The 20,730-nt window shown below is 52.4% G+C and overlaps 1 protein-coding gene and 1 long non-coding RNA gene across 2 annotated transcripts; one reads left to right on the top strand and one right to left on the bottom strand.

The window, feature by feature from the left end:
* The first annotated feature begins 910 nt into the window (after positions 1-910).
* IGSF22 (immunoglobulin superfamily member 22) lies at positions 911-20,030 on the top strand. The gene is made up of 23 exons (XM_032881188.1): positions 911-933; positions 2,769-2,902; positions 5,185-5,316; positions 5,558-5,694; positions 6,431-6,530; positions 6,613-6,652; positions 6,858-7,032; positions 7,653-7,766; positions 8,261-8,423; positions 9,059-9,331; positions 10,272-10,556; positions 11,237-11,361; positions 11,479-11,620; positions 11,773-12,069; positions 13,091-13,393; positions 14,165-14,338; positions 14,548-14,676; positions 15,334-15,630; positions 16,066-16,154; positions 16,356-16,548; positions 17,258-17,557; positions 18,336-18,665; positions 19,930-20,030. Exons 2-23 carry the CDS (start codon positions 2,794-2,796, stop codon positions 19,998-20,000), a joined length of 3,978 nt encoding a protein of 1,325 aa, XP_032737079.1. The 5' UTR covers positions 911-933; positions 2,769-2,793; the 3' UTR covers positions 20,001-20,030.
* LOC116881408 lies at positions 6,569-19,716 on the bottom strand. Its single transcript, XR_004385405.1, has 3 exons — positions 18,977-19,716; positions 17,310-17,314; positions 6,569-6,580 (listed from the first exon to the last, which is right to left on the bottom strand). It is a non-coding gene; the product is annotated as an uncharacterized LOC116881408 (long non-coding RNA).
* Positions 20,031-20,730: the final 700 nt, after the last annotated feature.

Raw genomic sequence — 20,730 nt, 5'->3', positions numbered from 1 at the left:
GGGGCGGGGGTCACTCCAGGGCACGGGAGGGTCCAGGACAGGGCTGCTAACCAACCAGTGGGTCTTTAGGAGGTATCAGAATTTTGTGTTTGTTGATCGAGGGTCCAAGCACCCAGCTCTACTACAGACAATGAGGAAACAACAGGGAAAGACTTGAACAGCCTCCTAAGGTCCACCCAGATGAGGATTGAGTTGTAGGAGTGGGAGGGGGGGGAGGGGAGCTAACAGTGCTATTTCTTCCCCCAAGGTGGTCCTGGGAGGCCACTCAGGCTATGCAGGCACCAGTCACAGAGTACAAGGAGAACAGTCACCCCAGGACTTCTGCAAAATAGCTAACTTCCTTGACCCCGGCCCCACTGGCCTGTGGGCACATGTACATGTGTGTATACGCGTGCGCGCGTGCGCACACACACACACACACACACACACTCTACCCTGAGTCCCTCGACTCAGAGAGGACCCACTTACCAGCAGTGAGAACCAAAACCTCAGCCAAAAGGGAACAGGAAAAGTAACCTGGACCACCACCCTTGGACTCCCGCCCACACGCCTGGACCCCAGCATTTCCTCCTGCCTTGGCTCCAGCCTCCCTTCCTCCACTCCCCTCCCCACAAAGCAGCGTGCCAGTCTAGCTGGGACAGCTGTGGAGCCTCAGTAAGGGATCGCCCCCAAGAGGCCAGACATATAAGGAACCCGTGACTCCTGGTGGCTCCACTGTTGGGGCAAAAGGAGGAGGAGACCAGCCCACCAATAGCCCAGGCACGGCTTCACCCCCAAAGACGTGGACACAGCATTCAAGGGTTAGGAGGAACTGGTCACACAAAGGTAAAACGTTCCTCTTTCCTCAAGAAGGGTCAGAGCCTACCACCTTCGGAGCCCAGAGCAGGACGGCCAGAGTAATCTAACTCAAGTCCCAGGTAGAAACTACACCAGGTGAGTGAAACGGAAACGTGATTTCCAGCAAATAAGATCACGAGGAATAACTTCCAAAGCCGTGACTCCCTGACCAAGGGCAAGTGGGTTTCTTTTATGGAGGATTAGGATGAATATTTTTTTTTTTAATATTTGAGTTTATTCTTCATTTAACTTTTAAAACACTACTATAGGTTTTTTTTTTGAGTTTATTCTTCATTTAACTTTTAAAACACTACTAAGTTTTTTTTGTTTGTTTTGTTTTTATATTTGAGTTTATTCTTCATTTAACTTTTAAAACACTACTATAGTTTTTGGGGGGTTTTTTGGATGAATATTGAAATTGGGGAGCCTTGTCATCACATGTAGACGTGGGCATAAGATCACGCATGCGCCTTAAGGAAACACGCTCAGACATACATACATACATACAAGGCTGAGACTCCTCCTTGAGGAGATTTTAGTATTCAAGGAAAATGGCAACTGTCAGTCCCTCCATGGTCCCTCTGCACAGGGGTGAGTTGGGGGTTAAGCTCACGCTGGTCTGGGCCGCCTGCCCCAGAGGAGCTCCTGTTCTGCAATGGTTACTGCTTGAGGGGTGGTTTCGATTTCCTTCACGGGATGTTAGGCCCCTCGGGTCTTTTGCTTGAGCTAAGAGATAAGCAGCTTAAGGAAAAATGTGGGACAAAGTTTCGGTGGGCACAAGCAGGTGAGGAGTAAAGGTCAATTCTTGGGGTCTAGCTGGTGACAGTTCCAGACCTCAGAGGTGGAAGTAGGCCAGGCAGAGATCTGCCATGGCGGGGAGATGGGAGTTTAGCCTCCAACTGGCTCAGAACCAGGTTCTTGGGTCCCTTGCAAGGGCACTGGACTAGGAGTTAAAGAGGCCAGGATTCTGGCCTGAGTGACCTTGAACAGGTGATTTCTCTCAGACATCTGTTTCCTCATATGGAAAAACTGCCATGCTGACCCATCTGTTGAAATACTGTGTAGCTGTTAGCAAGAATGAGGAAAGTCTTCATGAACTGGTAAGGAGAGATCTCCAAAATGTAGTACACGAAAAAGGAAGGGCTGAAGAGTGTATATAGTAGGGCTCCCTGAAGTGCAAAAAGGGGCTGAAGGAACTCCAGGAGCTGAGAGACCACAGGGGTTACATGTTGGGGGAGGGTTGGGAGTTGGGGGCTCAGCAGTGGGAGGGGGCTTCGAAGAGATGCTTCTCTTGTTTTATTAACTATGAGATTGAATTACTGACTGTTTTTAAGAAGTGTGAGAAATGAAAACTCAACCTGTCTTTACCCAGTCACAAATGGAAGCAGAGCTGTAGACACATGCTATCATCTGTCTTCGCATTCCACCAATGCCCCAGGGCTCAGGAGGAAAATCCCCGCTTCCTTCCAAGGCCCACTGAAGTATGGCTTAGTCAGGAAGTTCCTTCTTAGGTCTGACTTCATTCCCTCCTGCTGAAATATCTAGTACCACCTCCCTAGTTCCATGTAGCTATCAGTATGTACCCTCAGCTCCCCCCCGGGGCCTCACTTGGTTCCCTGGGTAAATCTAAGCCCCACATTCTCTCCCCCTGAGATCTGGAATGGTTTGGGATTACTTGGTGGGGATGACAGGCCCACGGGTCCCCGTAACCATCCTGGGAAGATGAGATATGAAGGGAAGAAAAGCAAGGCCAGAGAGAAGAGGCTTCCTGCCCTACTTTTCCTCACCCTCCCCTGTGCACAGCCATCTCCCCTTTGTCCAGCTGCCCTGTCCCTTTACACACACACACACATGCAGAATAACCTATTTGGATCTCTTTCCTTTTCCCTTCTTTGTCCTTCATGGCCTCATCCTCTCCCTGGTCCTCCCAGGTGAGTGCCCACGCCTGCTGTCACCATGACGACCATTCACCACCAGCAGATGCTGCAGGAGCACGTGTCCATGGAGTTCTCCAGCTCCACCACCCACATGCAGACCTTCTCCCAGACAACCAAGATCGTAGGAGGCAAGTACAGTGGGTGGGAGGGGGGATCGGGAAAGGGCAGCCTTTCTCCCTCCACATCCACCCCCCACCCCGGGTGGATGCAGGCTTTGTGAATGCCAGGCCATCAAGAGTCCGAGATACAGAGAGCAGCCCTCTCCTAACCTGCGCTTTGATAAAGCTTCAGCCGGTGGGATGGTTACCCACAGATCAGATCTTCTGGAAAACAGCTTAGGAAAAGTCAATCACGTGAATGTGTATGAGTGATTGATAAACTTAATTGCTTGAGGAGATCAGGGCCATGGTCAGATAAATGTGTCTCTGATGGCAGAATTGCAGGCACAAAGGAAGTTAGGGAAGTAACTACCTTCCTAGATCTGAGTACTGCTGACCCTTCAGAACCGGGAGGTTTATAGCCACCAGTAGAGAGAAGATGAACACATAAACAAGTGACCTAAGCTTCCAGGCTCTCAACCCTTGGGGACCAGACTTGGGGGGAGGGCGGATCCAAGGGAAAGCTGAGAAATGGTCTCAGAGCAGAACAGATTGTTTTAGTCATGTCTCTAGTGGAAAGGGATTAAAAGATGGCCAGGAGCCAAGATATCCAGTATCTCCTCCCAGTCACTGCCCCTCCCTCAAAGTCCTGGAGGGGCAGAGGCCCTCCAGCTCCTCTGTGCACAGAGGCAAGGGCCAGATGAACTCTCCATAGCAACCCCTCCTGGTCAGTGAGGCAAGGCAAGTGCAACAGCTGGGACTCGAGACCAGAAGTTGCAAACTTAAGTCATTCTAGCAGTAACTCGAAGCCCTGGTTGCCCATTAGAATTATCTTAGCGTAGCAGGCAGAGAGGAAGGGAAAAGAAAAAAGAGCAATACATAAGTCTGACCCAACCACTAAATCAGGTGTGATTTTGTTTGTTTGTTTGTTTGTTTGTTTTTCAAGCTCTTCAAAGATCCTAGCATGCAGCCTGAGTTTAAAACCACTGGCCAGTAGGGTCCAGGCAGGGAATATAAATGCAGAAAAAAGACAGGTGGACCACAGAGGCCATGCCCCACCTAAAGGGGCCTATTCACCACCCACTGAGTGTTGTATGAGCTCAGTGTTGAGAATCCAGAAATCTGAATTTTTATGTGAAATCTCTCAATTTTTAGATCTAGGGCACCTTTTTGTTTAACCATGACAAAGGTCAAATACACACATCTGCAGGTCAGGGGCAGCCCACACACTGCTTCTCTGAGACCTCTGATTGCTATCTAAAAGCAGAGCTTCTTAAGACGTTTTTTCACATCTCAGTCCTTCAGATTAGTGGGGATAATGAAGGCACCTACTTCACTGGGGTATTTGAGAATTAGATAAAATAATCTCTGAGATGTGCTTAGCACCGTTCCTGACCCAAGGAAAGTGCTCCGTGAATGCGAGCAATTCGTTTTAACTGTCAGCTCACCAGCCAGCAAGATTTTCTGTAGTTTATGCTGAAAATACAACTTTTTATTTTCCAAATATAAAATTACCCTACCACATTGAATATGCTCTCTCAGATAAGGAGATTCACACATATAGTGCCTCTGGAGGGGGAATGTTTCCTGTCCCTCACTCAAAAGTCACTACTACTCCCATAGCAATGAATGCTGAACCACGGAAGGGCAGGCAGAAGGCCTACAGCAGAGCTCAACTAAGCTACCAGGCCTCCCAAGCAGAAAGCCCTGGCCCTTCTTAAGGCTGCTGGGGGACCAGAACTTCCAGGAGAGAAGCTCAAGAGTTCAAGAAAACCCCCGGGGGTGCCTGGGTGGCTCAGTGGGTTAAAGCCTCTGCCTTCGGCTCAGGTCATGATCCCAGGGTCCTGGGATTGAGCCCCGCATTGGGCTCTCTGCTCCACGGGGAGCCTGCTTCCTCCTCTCTCTCTCTCTCTGCCTCTCTGCCTACTTGTGATCGCTGTCAAATAAATAAATAAAATCTTTTAAAAAAAAAAAAAAAAGGAAAAGAAAACCCCCCAAAATAAGTCTCCTTTAACAAAAAAAAGAAAGAAAGAAAGAAAGAAAGAAAAGAAAAAAAGAAAAAGAAAAAGAAAAAGAAAGAAAAATTAGGACCCAATAATGTAGTCCAATGAAGGTTAGAGGAGTTGGCTCCCCCCAGTGTTTGAAATTTGCCATAACACAACAACCCATGGACTCTAAGCCCTCTTTTCCTGGCCAAAGTCCCAGCACTGGCCTAAAATGCTCCATTGTCCCGTCAAGAAAAGATCAGCCCTCCAATCCCGGGCTCGAGCTCCGCCTGGAGCCCATTCTGACCTCTCGCCTAACACCAGGAGAGGAAGTCGTGACAAGGAAGTCCTCCAGCACTGTAGAGTTCTTCAACTTGGTCACTCGGAGTTCTAACATCCCTCCGGGGGAGAGCGTCCCAGAGTTCGTGGAGAAACCTCACCCTGTCACCGCGGCCGAGGGTGTGTAGCTCCCCGTGTCTCTCCATGCCCCTACCTCTTCCCGTTCTTCTCCCTGTGCCCCAACCAGCACCACCACACCACAGACACCCCCCCCCCCCCAGTTCGCAAACACCAGCCTCAACAGGCTGAGGGTACCTCCCTGCCCAGTACGGCCATGTGATCCCTGGGAGGAGGCAGGGTGCAGGCAGAAGGTCCGGCCTGGAGGCTAGTCGGTGAAATTGGCCTCCCGTGCCCACTGCAGGGGATAAAGCTGTGTTCCGAGCCCAGGTGCAGGGGAACCCCAAACCCAACATCTCCTGGAAGAGAGAGAGCGGCATCCCCATCAAGGAGTCGGCCAAGATGTTCTACGACAGCATTAACAAGGAGCATGTGCTGAAGGTGCGGGGACCCAAGCCAGAGATCCAGTTATGGAAGAGGCCAGAGGCACAGACCCGAGGTCATGCCACAGCCCCTCTTGTGAACAAGGGAGCCACAACAGTGACCTGAGAACTGGGCCATGGGACTCCAGAGGCTGTCATTGCCCTAGAGGAGAGGCAGGATAAGAGAAGCCAAATGAGGAGCTGGGGCGTTGCTAGAGTGAGCAGGGAACCAAAATCAGACGAGGTGAAGCAGAGCTGGGGTAAAGCCAGGGAGGGGCAGGCCCCACCGGAAGAGACCCAGCTGTTCCAGAAGGAGAGCAAGCCTAGAGGGAAGTGGGGCAAAAACTGTGGGCGTGGCTAGAAGGGGCGGGGCGTGGTGGGTGGAGCCAAGTTAAATCGAGGCAGACCGGGACAGAGGGAGGAAATGAGCAGAGCGTTGGGGTGAGGGTCAGGGTTCCCGGGCTCTTCAGGGGAGCCTTCCAGAAGGCTCCCACTAAGGGCTGATCATCTTTAGATCTAACTAGCTTCTGCAACCTTTTGTTCCAAACCCTTGAGGAAAAGGAAAGATGGGTCATCCAGAGACTTGTCCCAATTGGTCCTGCCAGGACTTACCATTGTGAAGGGCAGAGTCTCCCCTCTCCCCCACAGACAGAACTCTGTTCTTTCTCCTCCTATGGTCCCGTTACTGGACCTCCTCTCCCTGAGAGTCTCCCTGAGGCCCCCCTTCCCTCACTAATAGCCTGACTCTAACACAGCTGGAGCCACTGACCTCCGATGACTCTGACAACTACAAGTGCATCGCAAGCAATGACCATGCAGATGCCATCTACACTGTGTCCTTGCTGGTGACAGAAGGTGAGCCAGCTCCCTCCTCCTGGCCTCTCCTCTTAGGGACCAGACTCCCCCTGTCTGACCCTGTCCATCTCTCTGTCCTCAGGTCAAGAGATAATGGATTTCAAGAAGATGTTGAAGAAGAGGTGAGAATGGGAGGCCCCTCTACCTGGGGTGCTGTCCCTCTACCCTCAAGGCTAGAGCTTCTTGAAGGCCTTTCAGTAGGGCCCTGAGTTAATGGCCCAGGCTCCAAGAACCGTGAAGTAGGGAGGGGATCTCAAGGTTAGCAGAGGCTCCCACTGTCTTCAGAGGGAGGTGCTGAGTCCAAGCTTGGAACCCACCTCCTTGCAGGGCACCTCCTGCTCCCAAGAAGAAGCAGAAGAAGGGAATAGGTGAGAAAGAGATGTTGGAGATTTTGTCCAAGGTGCCCAAGAAGGACTTTGAGAAGGTCTGCATGGAGTATGGCTTCACTGACTTCCGGGGGCTGCTCAAGAAGCTCAAAGAGATGAAGAAAGTGGAGGTGGAGGTCAGTGCCCATAGTGGGGCCAGGGTCTGCAGGCCGGGGTCTGGGAATGCTAGTGCCTATGTGTCTCCCAGTGGCAAGGCTTCTCCACCCTGCACACAATGCTCAAAGAGCAGAAAAGGAACTTGCCTTCCTTTTACTTCTTCTCTCTCCACTACCCCCTAAAGGGCTTGCATGGACTTTGGAGTCAGACACCCCTGGGTTCAGATCCCAGTTCTACTGCCTTATTAACTATGTGAACTTGGGCATCTCTCTGAACCTCAGTTTCTCATTTGCAAAGTGAAAATTCTCCTTTCCTCTTTCACTTGTTTTTGAGTTGTCATCATTCATTCGCTCAACCAGCTTGCACTTATTAAGCATCTACAATGGAATTAGGGGACTTAATGGGCCCCATACATAGTGACTGTTCCACAAATGGTGGCTTATTTCTCACCATCCATCATATCTGTCTCCCCCTAAGTCTTGCAGGCTTTCAGTGGCACAGAGTGGGGGCAGCACAGCTATCCAATCAGCCTAGTCATTTCTCCCCAGACCCTTAGGGGGCTCCTCCAGAACTGGGTTAACAGGCTGCTCAGGCTCCAGATGTCCCTGACGCCTGCCATTTTATTGTCACAATCTCACAGACCATCCGGATTCTGAAGCCCCTGGAAGACATAGAAACCAAGATCGACACCACTGTGGTCTTTGACTGCATCATGGAGCTGAAGGACCCCAATGTCAAGATGACATGGATGAAGGTGGGGATGATATGGAGCCCCTAGGCAGGGCCTGCCCTGGCAATATCTTTTCCTCTCTGCACCTCCTCCCTTCACAGACCTCCCTCATTACCCATCAACCATGTCATCTCTTCCATCCCAGCAAGAGGACGCCTCCTGGTATGACTGAAACTGGCTGGGAGCTGGGCTCTATTCTTAGCTGTACCATCACTTTGCCTTTTGATTTGACACAGTTACCTTCCTTTCTCTATGCCTCAGTCTACCTATCTGAAAAGGCTGGGTTAGGTAATCCTGAAGGTCACATTAAGAGTTCAGGTCTCATGGGAAGCAGGGATCCTGGATCCCACTGAGCCAGACGATGAGGCTAAAGAGATCTCAGGGGTCTCTGATGTGTCTGAGGATGGTAGAGAGGAAGGTATGGCACCCTCCAGCTCCGGCTGGCCTTGGGGAATTGAATCTCTGGACGTTTACTCCTAAAGTCCTTCATCAGCTTTTCTACCCATTTCGTGAGGCAGGGAAATGAACCACTGAGGATCCAGTACTCCCTAGGCAAGTATGATGTGAAGCAGATGGGCACCAAGTACATGCTGGTTATTACCAACGTGAACATGAACGACGCAGGCACCTACAGCCTGTCCGTGGGTGACAAGCGGATGAGAGCAGAGCTCACAGTTCTGGGTATGGATGTGGGCATCGGGGAACAAAGAGGACACAGGGCTGAGTGAGGAATAGCCAGGGATGGGGTCCATGGGGATATGGGAGAGAGGCTTGTGGGGCTATGTAATTGAGGACTGCATGGGGATGGACATTAATGGAGGAGGGAAACATGGGAGAAGACTATAAGGTAGTGAATACCATGGGGCTGGGTGGCATCGTGGTTAAGTGCACAGTCTCCGATGGAGACTGGTGGGGTTCAAGTCCCAGCTTCTGTCACTATGAGCTTCTGATTTGGGACAAGTTATTTAACTTCTATTTGCCACAGTTTCCCTATCTATAAAGTGGGAGAATAATAGTAAAATCTACCTATATGGGAATTGAATCCATTCATATGTGCAAATTGGCTAGAAGAGTGCCTGGCACATATTGGAACTATGTAAGTGCTTCATAAAATTGCTGTGTTAACATTACTGGGGAAGAGACCAGATGAACATCATGGGATGGAGTCACAAGCAGAATGCAAGGAAGGATGCTTTCCCTCATTGTGGGCTACAGGAGGCCAGTGACCCCTGAAGCTCCATGCCCCCTTCATCACCCCACCCCTCAGGAAGGACCAGGGCTTCAGCCCAGTGACTGTCCCTCTTGCTCTCCCATAGATGAGCCCCTGAAATTCTTGGGAGAGATGAAGCCAATGAAGGTCACAGAGCGGCAGACAGCTGTATTTGAGATCCGCCTCTCCAAGAAAGTACCTAACTTTGTTTGGAAGTTCAATGGGAAGGAGCTGAAGAGGGATGACAAGTATGAAATCACAGTGTCTGAGGATGGTCTGACTCACACGCTTAAGATTAAGGATGCCAGACTCTGTGATGCCGGCGAGTTCTCTGCTGAGGCAGGGGACCTGGTACAGAAGGCCCAGCTCAATATTGACCGTGAGTGGTTGGGCCAGAGCTTGCGGGGTGGGCCTCATGCCACAGCCACCTCCGTGCAGGCAGTCATTCATCCATCCATCCACCTATCTCTCCTTGCAAAGCCCTGTGATGGGTACTAGAAAGACAGAGGGTTCTCTTCACTAACTTCTAGTGTAGTGGGGATGTAGGTGTGAAATGGAATTAGTACATAAGTTCTCAAGCAAGGAGTCAAGACACGCTGTGGTTTTATCAGCTGAGAGAGCATGGATCCAGAAATGATTAGCCCTTCTGGCTCTAAGTTCATATATTCTAGCACATCTCTCTTAACCGCTTGCATTCTTACATGAGAGCAAGTTTGGAGAGTTACACATGGTGGTGGGTACACCCAGAAGCATGGCACACATGTGAACGGCACTTGACATGCGTGATGTGGAATCATCATGGCTGTGATGGAGGGAGGCACAGAGGTTGTGGGAACCCAAAGAAGGGGCACCAGGAGGTGAGGTCAGAAAGGATGTGATGAGATGATGGCCAAGCTGCTTCTTACCAAGAAGAACAAAAAGGAGTTCAGCTTTCAGCAAATAGGGAAGAGAGGAAATTCTCAACAGAGAGAAGAGCATGTGTCAAGGCCCGGACACCAGAAAGACAATGCAATTATGGCCAGAGTTCCAAAAGGGCATTAGAGATACTGCCTGCCATGCTGTGACAAGGTAAAAGTTATCTCATTTTACAGATGAGGAGACTGAGGTTCAGGGAGTGAATGCATTGCATAGGGTCAGCAAGCAAGGAAGGGCCAGAGCTGGAACTCTCCTTGTCAGTTACCTCTGTGGGTCACAGGCTGTACACATTCCACATCACAAGTCTCTGTGTTTCTGGAACCAAAAAGAGCAGCAAGGCAGCAGGTAGCTACAGAGAAGGGATGTCAGAGACTAGGTGCAAATCTGGGCCTATCTGTCCACAGGTATCCCCATCAAATTTGTGAGAACTCTAAAGAATGTACGAGTGAAAGAGAGGGGCCGAGCGTGCCTCGAGTGTGAGCTGACGTCCAAGGACGTGACGCTGCACTGGAAGAAGGATGGGCAGCTGCTGGAACGCAGCACCAAGTTCAGCATGAGCCATGAGGGCAAGCGAGCGGAGTTGGTCATTGAGGATGCACAGCTCAGTGACAGTGGCGAGTACACCGTGGTGGCCATGCAGGATGGAGACCCCACGGAATACTACAGTACTGCCATGGTCACCGTGGAGGGTACACACCCACCCTGTCAGTCCCCACTGCTCCATCCCCCTCAACCCTGACAGGTCCCTACCATGGACACTGATCAGCCCCCTACTGAGGCCAGCCCTCCTCAGACCATGATCAGTTTCCACTTCCCCACTCTAACCACCCCCATCTCCCAAATTCTGACCGTCTCCCACCTCACAGGCCCTGAACATCTCTACCTCCTAGGCCCTGATCATACCCCATCTCTTGAACTCTATCTGAAATCCCTTGACTTTATCCCTTGACCCTGCCCAGGCGATACTCGCTAATCCTGACCATTCCCCGCTGACCACCCTCAACTCCTAAACACAGTCTAGCCTGTCTGCCATAACCACAACTAACCATCCCATCTCCTCTAACCACCCACCGTCTCGCCCTCTAGTCCCCTTCTTCAGCTGAGCATCCCAAGTCGCCACCAACCATCCCCCTGTGATAAGCCCTCCTTGGCCATTTCCCAATGCAAGTGACTTTTGCCCAACTTCCCACCTATTTGCTCCAGTCCCCCCAATCATCCATTGACCTTTTCCAAACCTCCTGCTAATCATAAATTATTTTGATAGAGGTGGCACCCCAGCCCCTTCCTTTGGCCATGGCCACCAGCTGTTTCCCTGCGAGTCCCTTCTGCCCCCAGCACCCTAGACCAGCCCTGCTCCCTTTCTCCCCAGAGCGTCTGGCCACGGTGAAGAGCGGGCTGTCCGACGTGCACGCGGCCACTGGGAGCCCAGCTGAGCTGTGCGTCGTGCTCAACGACGAGAAGGTGGAGGGCGTGTGGCTGAAGGACGGCAAGGAGGTCTGAGGCGAGGGCTAGAGAAGGGGACCAAGGAGGATAGGGGTCGACAGGGCATATATTCGCACTCACAGTCTCCCCTCGCCCCCGACCCCGACCCCACCCCGCTCCGCTGCCCAGATCACGGACTTGCCCGGCGTGCAGATCGTGAAGCAGGGTGCAGTGCACAAGCTCATCTTCCCCAACATGGGCCCAGAGCACGAGGGCAAGTACACATTCCGGGCCAAGGGCGCAGAGAGTGAAGCCTCGGTGTTCATTGCAGGTAAGGTCGCCGCCCCCTAGAAGCAAAACTCAACCACGCCTGGCCCGCCCATGTGCTCGGAGCTCTTCCCAGACCCCCAGCAGGCCCTCCTTCACCCCTCGCCGCCCCGCCCCCATTCCTGCTGGGCGAGCCTGCCCTGCCGCGCTCCACAGATCCACCTACCATCGACCCTTCGGTGCTGGAGGCGCTAGCGGCGCACCCCGTGACTGTGAAGGTGGGTCACACGGCGAACATCAAGGTGCCCTTCCGGGCGAAGCCGCTGCCCAAAGTGACGTGGTACAAGGACGGCGTGGAGGTGACGGAGGAGGAGCGTGTGTCCATGGAGCGCGGGGAAGACCAGGCGATGCTCACCATTTCAAAGTGTGTGCGTGAGGACAGTGGCCTCATTCTGCTCAAGCTCAAGAATGACCACGGCACAGCCACAGCCACTCTGCACCTCAGCGTGCTGGGTGAGGGCAGGACCCTGGCTGGGAGGGGCTCAGGGCACCAGCTGCTTGGCGCTGGGGGTGTGGATAGAGCTGGAGCTGGGAGTTGAGAAAGGGATTGGGGTGCTAGCTTTGCAGCCAGAAGCCGGCAGGTTCTGACTTCCTAATTATGTGACCTTGGGCAAGTCACAGAAGGCGAGAACCTTCTGAAGCCTGTTTCTTATCCTGCAACAGGATGACTTGATTTTTTGTTAGTTGGGTTGTTTTTTGTATCTATTTCAGTTGAGTTTAAGGCACATAGGAGAATGCAGGACAGCTCATAGAGGTTGGATTTAGGGATAGAAGTGAGGTTGGTGGGGAAGTTCTGGGGGTAGAAGTGAAATGGAGTGAGGGGAGCTGAGATAGGATTGAGAATAAAATGAGGTTGGAAAAATGAAAGGGATTTGGACTGGGTCTAAACATAAGGCTAAGGAAAGAGATGAGGAGCTGGCCTTAGTGAGCTCAGAGTGAATCTGTCACACACACACACACACACACACACACACACACCCCATGCCATCAAGCTGTGGAGTGAGAAAGTTTGGGTTTCAACTCAATTCAGCAGCATGACTGAGCTCTTCTGTGTTCTCACTGCTGAGGACACAGCGATGGAAGTGTCCCAGCAGTTTCTCAACCCAAAAGGGATGAAAACTAGCAGGCATGTAATTATAACCTAAGATAAACTATTAATACCAGAAAGCACTGGAGTTCTGGAAGCTGAGAGGAGGGGGAGATCTTGTCTGGAAGAAGACAAGGTGGGGAATAAGCTGAGGCAGAGGCCCCTCCAGTCCCCAGTCCCCCCACTGCTAGGCAAGGGAGAGTCTCAGGGGGCCAAGGATCCAACTCTTTGGGCAAGTGTTACAAGGAGGGGCAGTGAACACAGAGAAGGGCAAGATACCTAGAAAGCTCCAAATCTAACTATCCCCAGTCTGGCTGGACCTCTGGCAGGTGGGATAAAGCCTTTTGGATCCTTCGCTCCCATTCTGATGCTATTTTCTGTCTTCAGACCGTCCCAAGCCTCCCCAGGGCCGGGTGGAGTTCCTGGAACTCTCGGGGAACTGCGTGCACATGAAGTGGAAGGCCCCGAAGGACAACGGCGGGCGGCCTGTGACACAGTTCATAGTGGAACGGAGGATGGTCGGCAAGAAGTCCTGGATTAAGATAGGCGAGGTGGACAGCAAGGTCACGAACTTCTCCACCAACAAAGTAGAAGAGGGGAAAGCCTACCAGTTTCGTATCCTGGCAGTTAATTCAGAAGGAGTGAGCGACCCCCTGGAAACAGATGAAGTGTTTGCAGGAAATCCCATTGGTCAGTGACATAGCCCCCTGCTCAGTGGGCAACTCAGAGGTCAGGATGGGGGTCTTAAGACAGTGAGGAATGCTAGTCTGGGGGGGAATTCTGGGTCACCTCTGTAGCTATCCTATGAGACAGATGGAATCCAAAGTAAGAGCAGAACATTCTGGGCAGAAATTCTCGACTTTTCCCACTCACATGTACAACACACTCCCATGTATATATCCAGAACTGCATTCGATTCCAGGGAAATGACTGCACTTCTCTATTCCAGAAATCATCCCAAATCCAAGTGGAACTGATGTTACTTTAGAGATAACCTTGATTCTATTGTAACTTTTTCCCAAAGAAAACCTTTGACAACATTAGCATTTTAATTATAATGTTAATTAACTGCTTGCTACACTCCTCCCAGTTGGTCTCCAAGTCTCCATGTCTCCCTGTGTCAAGAACATTAAGAACTGTGGCACTGAGAATGACACAGGTTGGAAGATTTGAGTTGGTGATTCTCAGTCTTGGCCACACAGTAGAATCATCTGAGGTTTTGAAAAACATGCCCGTGAGTGGCCTCCACCCAAGGCCAATTAAATTAAACTATCTGGAGGTAAGACCCAGACATTGTTTTTTGGTGATGGTATTTTTTTTTAACTCCCCACTTGATCTTAATGCGCAACCACAGTTAAGAATCATCGGGGTTTTTTTTAAAGCAGGAACCAGAGATCGGCATAGGGTAGGCAACCATCTACACGCTCCCCATCCTAACCTCTGACCTCTGTCTCCCCCCAGAGCCCCCGGGTCTTGCCTCCCAGCCTCAAGTGACTGATGTGACCAAAGACACCATGACCATCACATGGAATGCCCCTGCCCAGGATGGGGGAGCCCCAGTGCTCGGCTACATTGTGGAACGGAGGAAGAAAGGCAGTAACCTATGGGTGCCAGTCAACAAGGACCCCATCCAAGGTGAGGTCCTAAGGAGAGAGGCCCAGGAGGATCAAGGGAGGCTTTGCTGGGTGGACCTATGTACCCCTGCCTGCCCTGCACATATTCCATTCCCCAACTCCTTTGGGAGTTTTAATAGCATCCCATAACTCCCTCTTCCATGTCCTCTCACTCTGTGGTCTCCCATATCTGGACCCCCGGCCTCATGATCCCTCAAATTCCCATTTCAGACACCAAGTGCACTGTGGATGGTCTCCTGGAGGACACAGAATATGAATTCCGAGTTATAGCTGTGAATAAGGCAGGCCCCGGACAGCCCAGTATGGCATCCAACTCAGTGGTAGCCAAGGACCCTGTCAGTGAGTAGGGTGCTGCGAAGCCCCATCACATAGCAGAATTAGCCCATTCAAGGTAGACAGTGGATTTCTCCTCTGGGAAAGTCTAACAGGATGACCCCTTCGCACAATCTCCACTTTCTGAGAGCTTCCAGCCTAAGAGAGGGACAGCATTCACACCCAAAAGAAAGCCAGCAAATCAAGATTGAGAGTCAGGGTCAGCGAGGAGGCAGGGTGAGGGAAAAAAATTATAAAACTCTTGAGTATTTCTGGTTAGGTAAGGTGGTGGACGCATGTTTGAGGATGGGGTAGGGCTCTAGGGTAGATGGTTGGGAGGGAGGTGAGTTTAGGAGGTGGGATGGGGGTACTGCATACAAATGGATGTGGTAGAGATGGTTGGGCTAAAGGCTGATGGAATTTAGACCATAGGGGGATGATTGAGGGTGTAGGGTATGTTGAATTTGGAGGGTACTGACTTCAAGGGTGAAAGGGTGGATCCAGTGAGAGAATTGAATTTGGAGGTTGTTGAGTGTGCAGGGCTGGTGTGGAAAGTGTTACCTGGGAGCTGGAGGCAGAGGTGGTGGAAGTTCGGTTTCAGGGGTACTGAGTGTGGGAACTGGGTATGGGATTGAGTGCAGAGGAGTCGGAAGACTGACTGGACGTCTGTGCCCCCCGCCGCAGAACCCCCAGGCCTTGTGCAGGGTCTGCACGTGTCTGATTCCTCCAACTCCAGCATCTCCCTGGCCTGGCGGGAGCCTGCAGAGGGAGACCCACCCTCCGGTTACATCCTCGAGATGCGGGCGGAGGACACGAAGGAGTGGTCCAAGTGCACAAAGATCCCCATCTCAGGCACCTGCTACACAGTGGGCGGCCTCACTGAGAGGCAGAAATATTTCTTCCGAATCCGGGCTGTGAACGAGGCTGGGGTTGGGGAGCCCGTGGAGCTGGATGAGGGGGTCCGTGCCATGCCACCCCCAGGTGAGGATGCAGAGGGAGCAAGGGCTTAGGCCCCAACATCCTAGCCCCATACTTTCCTCTCTGGGACTTCAGCCCACAGGGGAAAACTGGGAGATGCTATGATTAAGAAGTCATCCGTACTTGTGCCTGGACGGGGCTAGGGGTGACCTGTCCCACCCCCCCAAAAAAACCCTACTCAACTGTTATTCCAAGTAGTATCTACTGTGCGCCAAGGGAGGTGTTAGAAATACAGAAACAAATAACAGGACCTGCCCTAGAATCTTGCATACTATTGGGGGAAGACAATGGAGGAACAACTAAAAGCTTCACAGTGTTGGGGCTGCAGGCTCTCTCTCTGACCTGTCATGGGAGCATGGAGGAGAGGCTGGGAAAGGCTCTGGAGAGGATTTAAAGCTAAGCCCACGGCCCCACCTCTGTTTCCTCCATCTCACTCAGCTGCCCCCAAGTTTGACCTCAGTGCCCGGCTGAAGAGTCACATGGTGGTTCGTGCTGGGACAGCCCTCTGCATCCATGCTGCCTTCTCTGTGAGTCATTCCAGACCCTGGCCCCCCGTTACCCACCACTTAGCCAAGATGGCTGCCATAGCTATCATAATCTCTGTGTCTGCCCTTTGCAGACCCCTGGCACTAGAGCCTGGCAGGAAACCCCTGGCCAGTGTAGTGGGAGAGGGCCCGCCCCCAGGTATCACCTGGGTCACCCCAGTGCCATCTCCTGTCACCACGCAGGGCTCACCACCACCCAACGTGATCTGGCAGAAAGACGGCATCCCCACCAAGGGCCGGGAAACCATCACCAAGGGCAAAAACCACTCCCAGTTCCTTATCAACAGCACCAAGCGCTCGGACTCAGGCGTGTACCGCATCTTGCTCCAGAATGAGTTTGGAGAGGCATACTATGATGTCCACGTCCGTGTGGCAGGTGCGACTGTGGGCAGAGGCCTCGGGGAGGCACCCTTGCACACACTCCGAAACAGAGCTCCCCACTGCTGCCTGAGTTCCTGCCAAAATAAAGTCAGGCTGAGGTAGTAAAGGTTTCTCTCGTGCCACACACATCAGGACTGACCTTTGCCTTAATGAGGAGGTTAGTTTCCACCTTGTCTCAATGTCCTGGAGCCCTAGAGGTATTGAACCAGGACCAAATCCTTGTTTCGGTTTCTGCACTCATAGCTGATGAGATTTGGGGACATATGCAGAGTATGGTTGGCAGAGAGAGAGAGCAGAAAATGAGTGGGAGGAAGGAGGGGCAGATGGAGATGAGTCCATTAAAATTTGGACTGACCTCATAGTGAGGGCTAGAAGCTTTATAATCAAGCCTTAAACTCCTAAGGAATGAAGGGATAAACTTTTATTGAATAGTTACTATGTGCCAGGCACTTTACTCAACGTTTCTGAGGGAGTTACTGTTAGCCCTATTTTGCAAATGAAGAAATGGGTCCCAGAGTTTACAGGGCTGGTACCTGGTAGAGGCTACATGAGGGCTGCTACACCTCAGAAATAGTTCTGACTCCAAAACACTCCAAGAAGAGACATCCCCCATTCCATCTTCCACAGGGCTTGGCAGGAGGCTGGGGTGGGGCATAACTCTTCAGGCCCCCGAGGGTGGCTGACGGACCCTGTGGCTGTTCCAGATTTTCCGCGGCCACCCACAAATCTACAGCTGTTTGAGGAGGTCCCCAACACAGTGACTCTGACCTGGAACCATAGCCCTGACGTGCAGGAGGACAGTGAGGCCCACTATGTCATCCTGAAGCGGGATGCTAGTACTGCCACCTGGTTCACAGCAGCCGACCACGTCTTCAGCAACAAGTACACGGTGACAGGGTTACTCCCCGGCAGGAAGTACTACTTCCGAGTGCTGGCCCGGAACGAGATCGGTGACAGTGACCCGCTCGACTCCAAGGACACCTGGCTCGTCAACAAGGACAAGAGTGAGTGTTGGGGGACTCAGGGGTTGGGGTTATATCCCCGATGGCAGGGATGGCATGGGCATTCCCGGGGGTACCCAAGATTTGAGGTGAAATCTAAGAACCGCTGAGGGGGAAAGGCTAATGTCAGGGATGCTGGGAGGGGAAGTGCCATCCTGAAGCCTGAAGAGGATACTTTCTGGATACTCTGAGGGGTGGGACTACCGCGAGGGTGGGGAGGTGCCCTTGGGGGCGGGGGTGATAGGGGAGGGCAGTTGGTGTGGAGCTGAGAGGGACCTTCAGAGCCAAGGGGTCCACAAGTGAGGACTGGGGAGGGTCTCCAAGGATGACGTCCAGGAAGGAAAGGGGTTAAGGGTGGGGATAGGGTCGGGGAAGCTTGAATTGAGGAGCTAAATGGAGGTGAGGAGAGACCGTGGAGGCTGAGAGGACGCTGGGGAAAGCCTGGATGGGCAGTTAACAGTCGGATAGCAGCTCAGTTTGGAAGCTGGCAGCTGGCAGGAAGTTAGGACTCCCCGGTCTGGAAAGGCGTAAAAACCCAAATGCAGGCACCTGGCTTTGATCGTGGAACCCTGGAGTGACAAGGGGTGGGAGGGTGGCAGAAGGGGAACCTCAGGAACACCAGTGTCAGGTCGGGGCCCCAGAGTTGACAGCGCATGGGAATGTAGCCCAGGCCACCAGGGCTTGGGGAGCTGGGTCTCCGGGGCGCCTTGGGAGCTCTAAGGGACGGGCGGCAGCTTGACTCCCAAGCACGCTCACTGTGCACCGCGTCCTGCCTGCACAGTCGAGGACCTGAGTGCCAAGCTGAAGCCATATGAGCAGAAGGACTGGCGACACGCGCCGCGCTTCCTGATCCCGCTCAAGCCACACACGGTGTTGCGCGGCCAGGACTGCACCATGACCTGCGCCTTCCTTGGGAACCCGCGCCCCACGGTGACCCTCTACAAGGGCGACGTCAACATCACGGCCAACTCCAAGTTCTGGTACAACTCCACCAGCGGGGTCTGCACCATCGTCATCCCCACCTGCACGCTCAAGGACAGCGGCGAGTACAGTGTGCTGGTGGAGAACGAGCTGGGCAAGGACCGCAGCAGCTGCACTCTCACGGTCTACGGTGAGGGCACCGGGCAGTTCTGGCCGGCAGGGGGCGGGGGGCAGGGAGGCGTCTCCCTGCAGCCCACCAGCTGCAGAGGCGCAAGATGGCCCTCTCCTGGTGCCGTTTTTTATTTCCTCTGCCATCGGATGGTATAAACATTCACCCACTGGCCATACATGGTTCCTCTCTCCCATCCTCTTCATGTCATTTGTTATGTGCCTGGCCCTTGCAGACTTGGGAGTTTGCAATCCCTCAACAAACCGTAGTTTGCCACCCTTGGTGGGCCTAGACTTGCCTTTGAAAAAAAATACTGGTGATTAGGCCTAAACCAGTCTCTGTGACAGGTTTCTGGAAGGAATTTTTATGTTCACAAATTTTGATGAGTCATTCATATACACAACCAAGACCGAAAACTACTGGTCTAGGGTAAGGAGAGATGGGAAGTACAAATGGGGGAAGGGCTGAAGGGGGCCTAGTGGAGACCCTTCCTCTGCACAGGTGTGCCACACCTCTGCTCATGTGTGCACATGTAGGGGAACTACCTTATGTTCTTCCCACACACTCCACTGTCTTCACAACTATACAGCGAGTAGCAGGAATTCTCCAAAAGCAAAGCTGTCCTGCGCTGCTCCCTTCTTGCTTTCACTCCCTAACTTTTCCATGACCCTCTTGAGTAAACCTCAACCCGCAAGGCCCTCCACCCTGTCCCCTGCCTCTCACATCTACTTCTCCAGCTCATCCTCTGCCACTCCCTGAACTCTCTGTGACAGTCCATTGGTGTCCTGTTGTAGGTGCCTTTCTTTGGGGAAAGTACCACGCCCTGGTGCTCTGTCCCTCAAGGACTCAGCTAGATGTTAGCCACTGAGATAAAGCCTCCAGAGGGTGGCTCAGCTGTGTGACAGAACTAGGCCAGGGAAGGCACCGTGGGAGACATCCAGCTTTCATTCCACAGCTAGAGAAATCCCTGACAACTTAATTCTGGTTGTAAGCACGTGGGCCCAGAGCCCGGGCTCCACCGTTGTCCGGCCATGTGACCTTGGCAAACCACGCTGAGCCCGTTTTCTCATCTGTTCCTTAAGACTGTTTGGAGGCTTACGTGAGATAGTGTGCAGAAGTGCCTGGTGCAACGCTTGGCAAATATTAAGGGCTGAGTAACTGGTAGCTCTTGGCCCCACATGCTCAGCTGACCTTGGGAGACTGGGGAACTGCAAGGCCAGTGGGTTGGAGTTTGCCTTCTTCCCTGTAACATGAACACTGAAAAATCCTTGTTTTGCTCTTTCAGACAAAGATGACAAGTCCATCCTAGCATCTGTCACTGAAAGTATGCAGAAGAAGTCAAAGTACCTTATGTGAGCTCCAGTCTAGCCCAGGCATCAGGAGGATGTTGGGATGTGTGGTTTGGGGGCCCATCCTGTGTGTGGCTCCAGGGAGGGCAGCCCTGTTGGCTTTCTGGTGTTTGTCGATGTTAAAAGTCAGCAAAGGCATGGGACAATAAATTGACTAAGCTCGGCCCTGCCTGTTCCTGAGGGTGACGTGCAGCAGGGACCAAGGACATGGACCTGGGCATTGATGGGGACACATGGCTCCAAGAGCTTAGTCCAAACCCACTCACAATGGCAGTGACCAGCTCCTTCCTGACTGGGCCTCCGCCTGCCTCCTGCTCTTCTGCAGCCCCACTGCACCCTTCCCTCCCCTCCCCTCAGGGCAAGGGAAAGCAAGGCCTGATAGACTTCATCCTGCTCCAGGTCCCTCCCTCCCATTTTTTCAAGAGGTAGGTCTGTCATCAGAGTTCTGGGGTTTGAGGGGGGTCAGGGCCTTGCCTCTTTACTATCCAGGGTTCCCACTATTTGACACTTAGTGGATCTCGGAGCTAGAAGGAATTGGTCATCCAGCTCAGTAGGTTTCAAATTTAGGTTTTATAGCAGAATTCTTCCTCTAAAAGAAAAAAATCATAAATACTGGACTTCAAACAAGGATAGGGGGACCTCTGGGAGCCTCCCTCCTCTACTTATTCTTTCACTTTCCCCCACCAGGTGTCTCTGTAAAAATTCTAGTTTGGAAATCACTGATTCACCCACCACCC

Source organism: Lontra canadensis, unplaced genomic scaffold (assembly GCF_010015895.1).
Source record: "Lontra canadensis isolate GAN:19392208 unplaced genomic scaffold, GSC_riverotter_1.0 scaffold74, whole genome shotgun sequence".
Classification (NCBI taxonomy): Eukaryota; Metazoa; Chordata; class Mammalia; order Carnivora; family Mustelidae; genus Lontra; species Lontra canadensis.
Note: the sequence above shows the minus strand (reverse complement) of the source record. Positions and strands in the feature narration are given on the sequence as shown.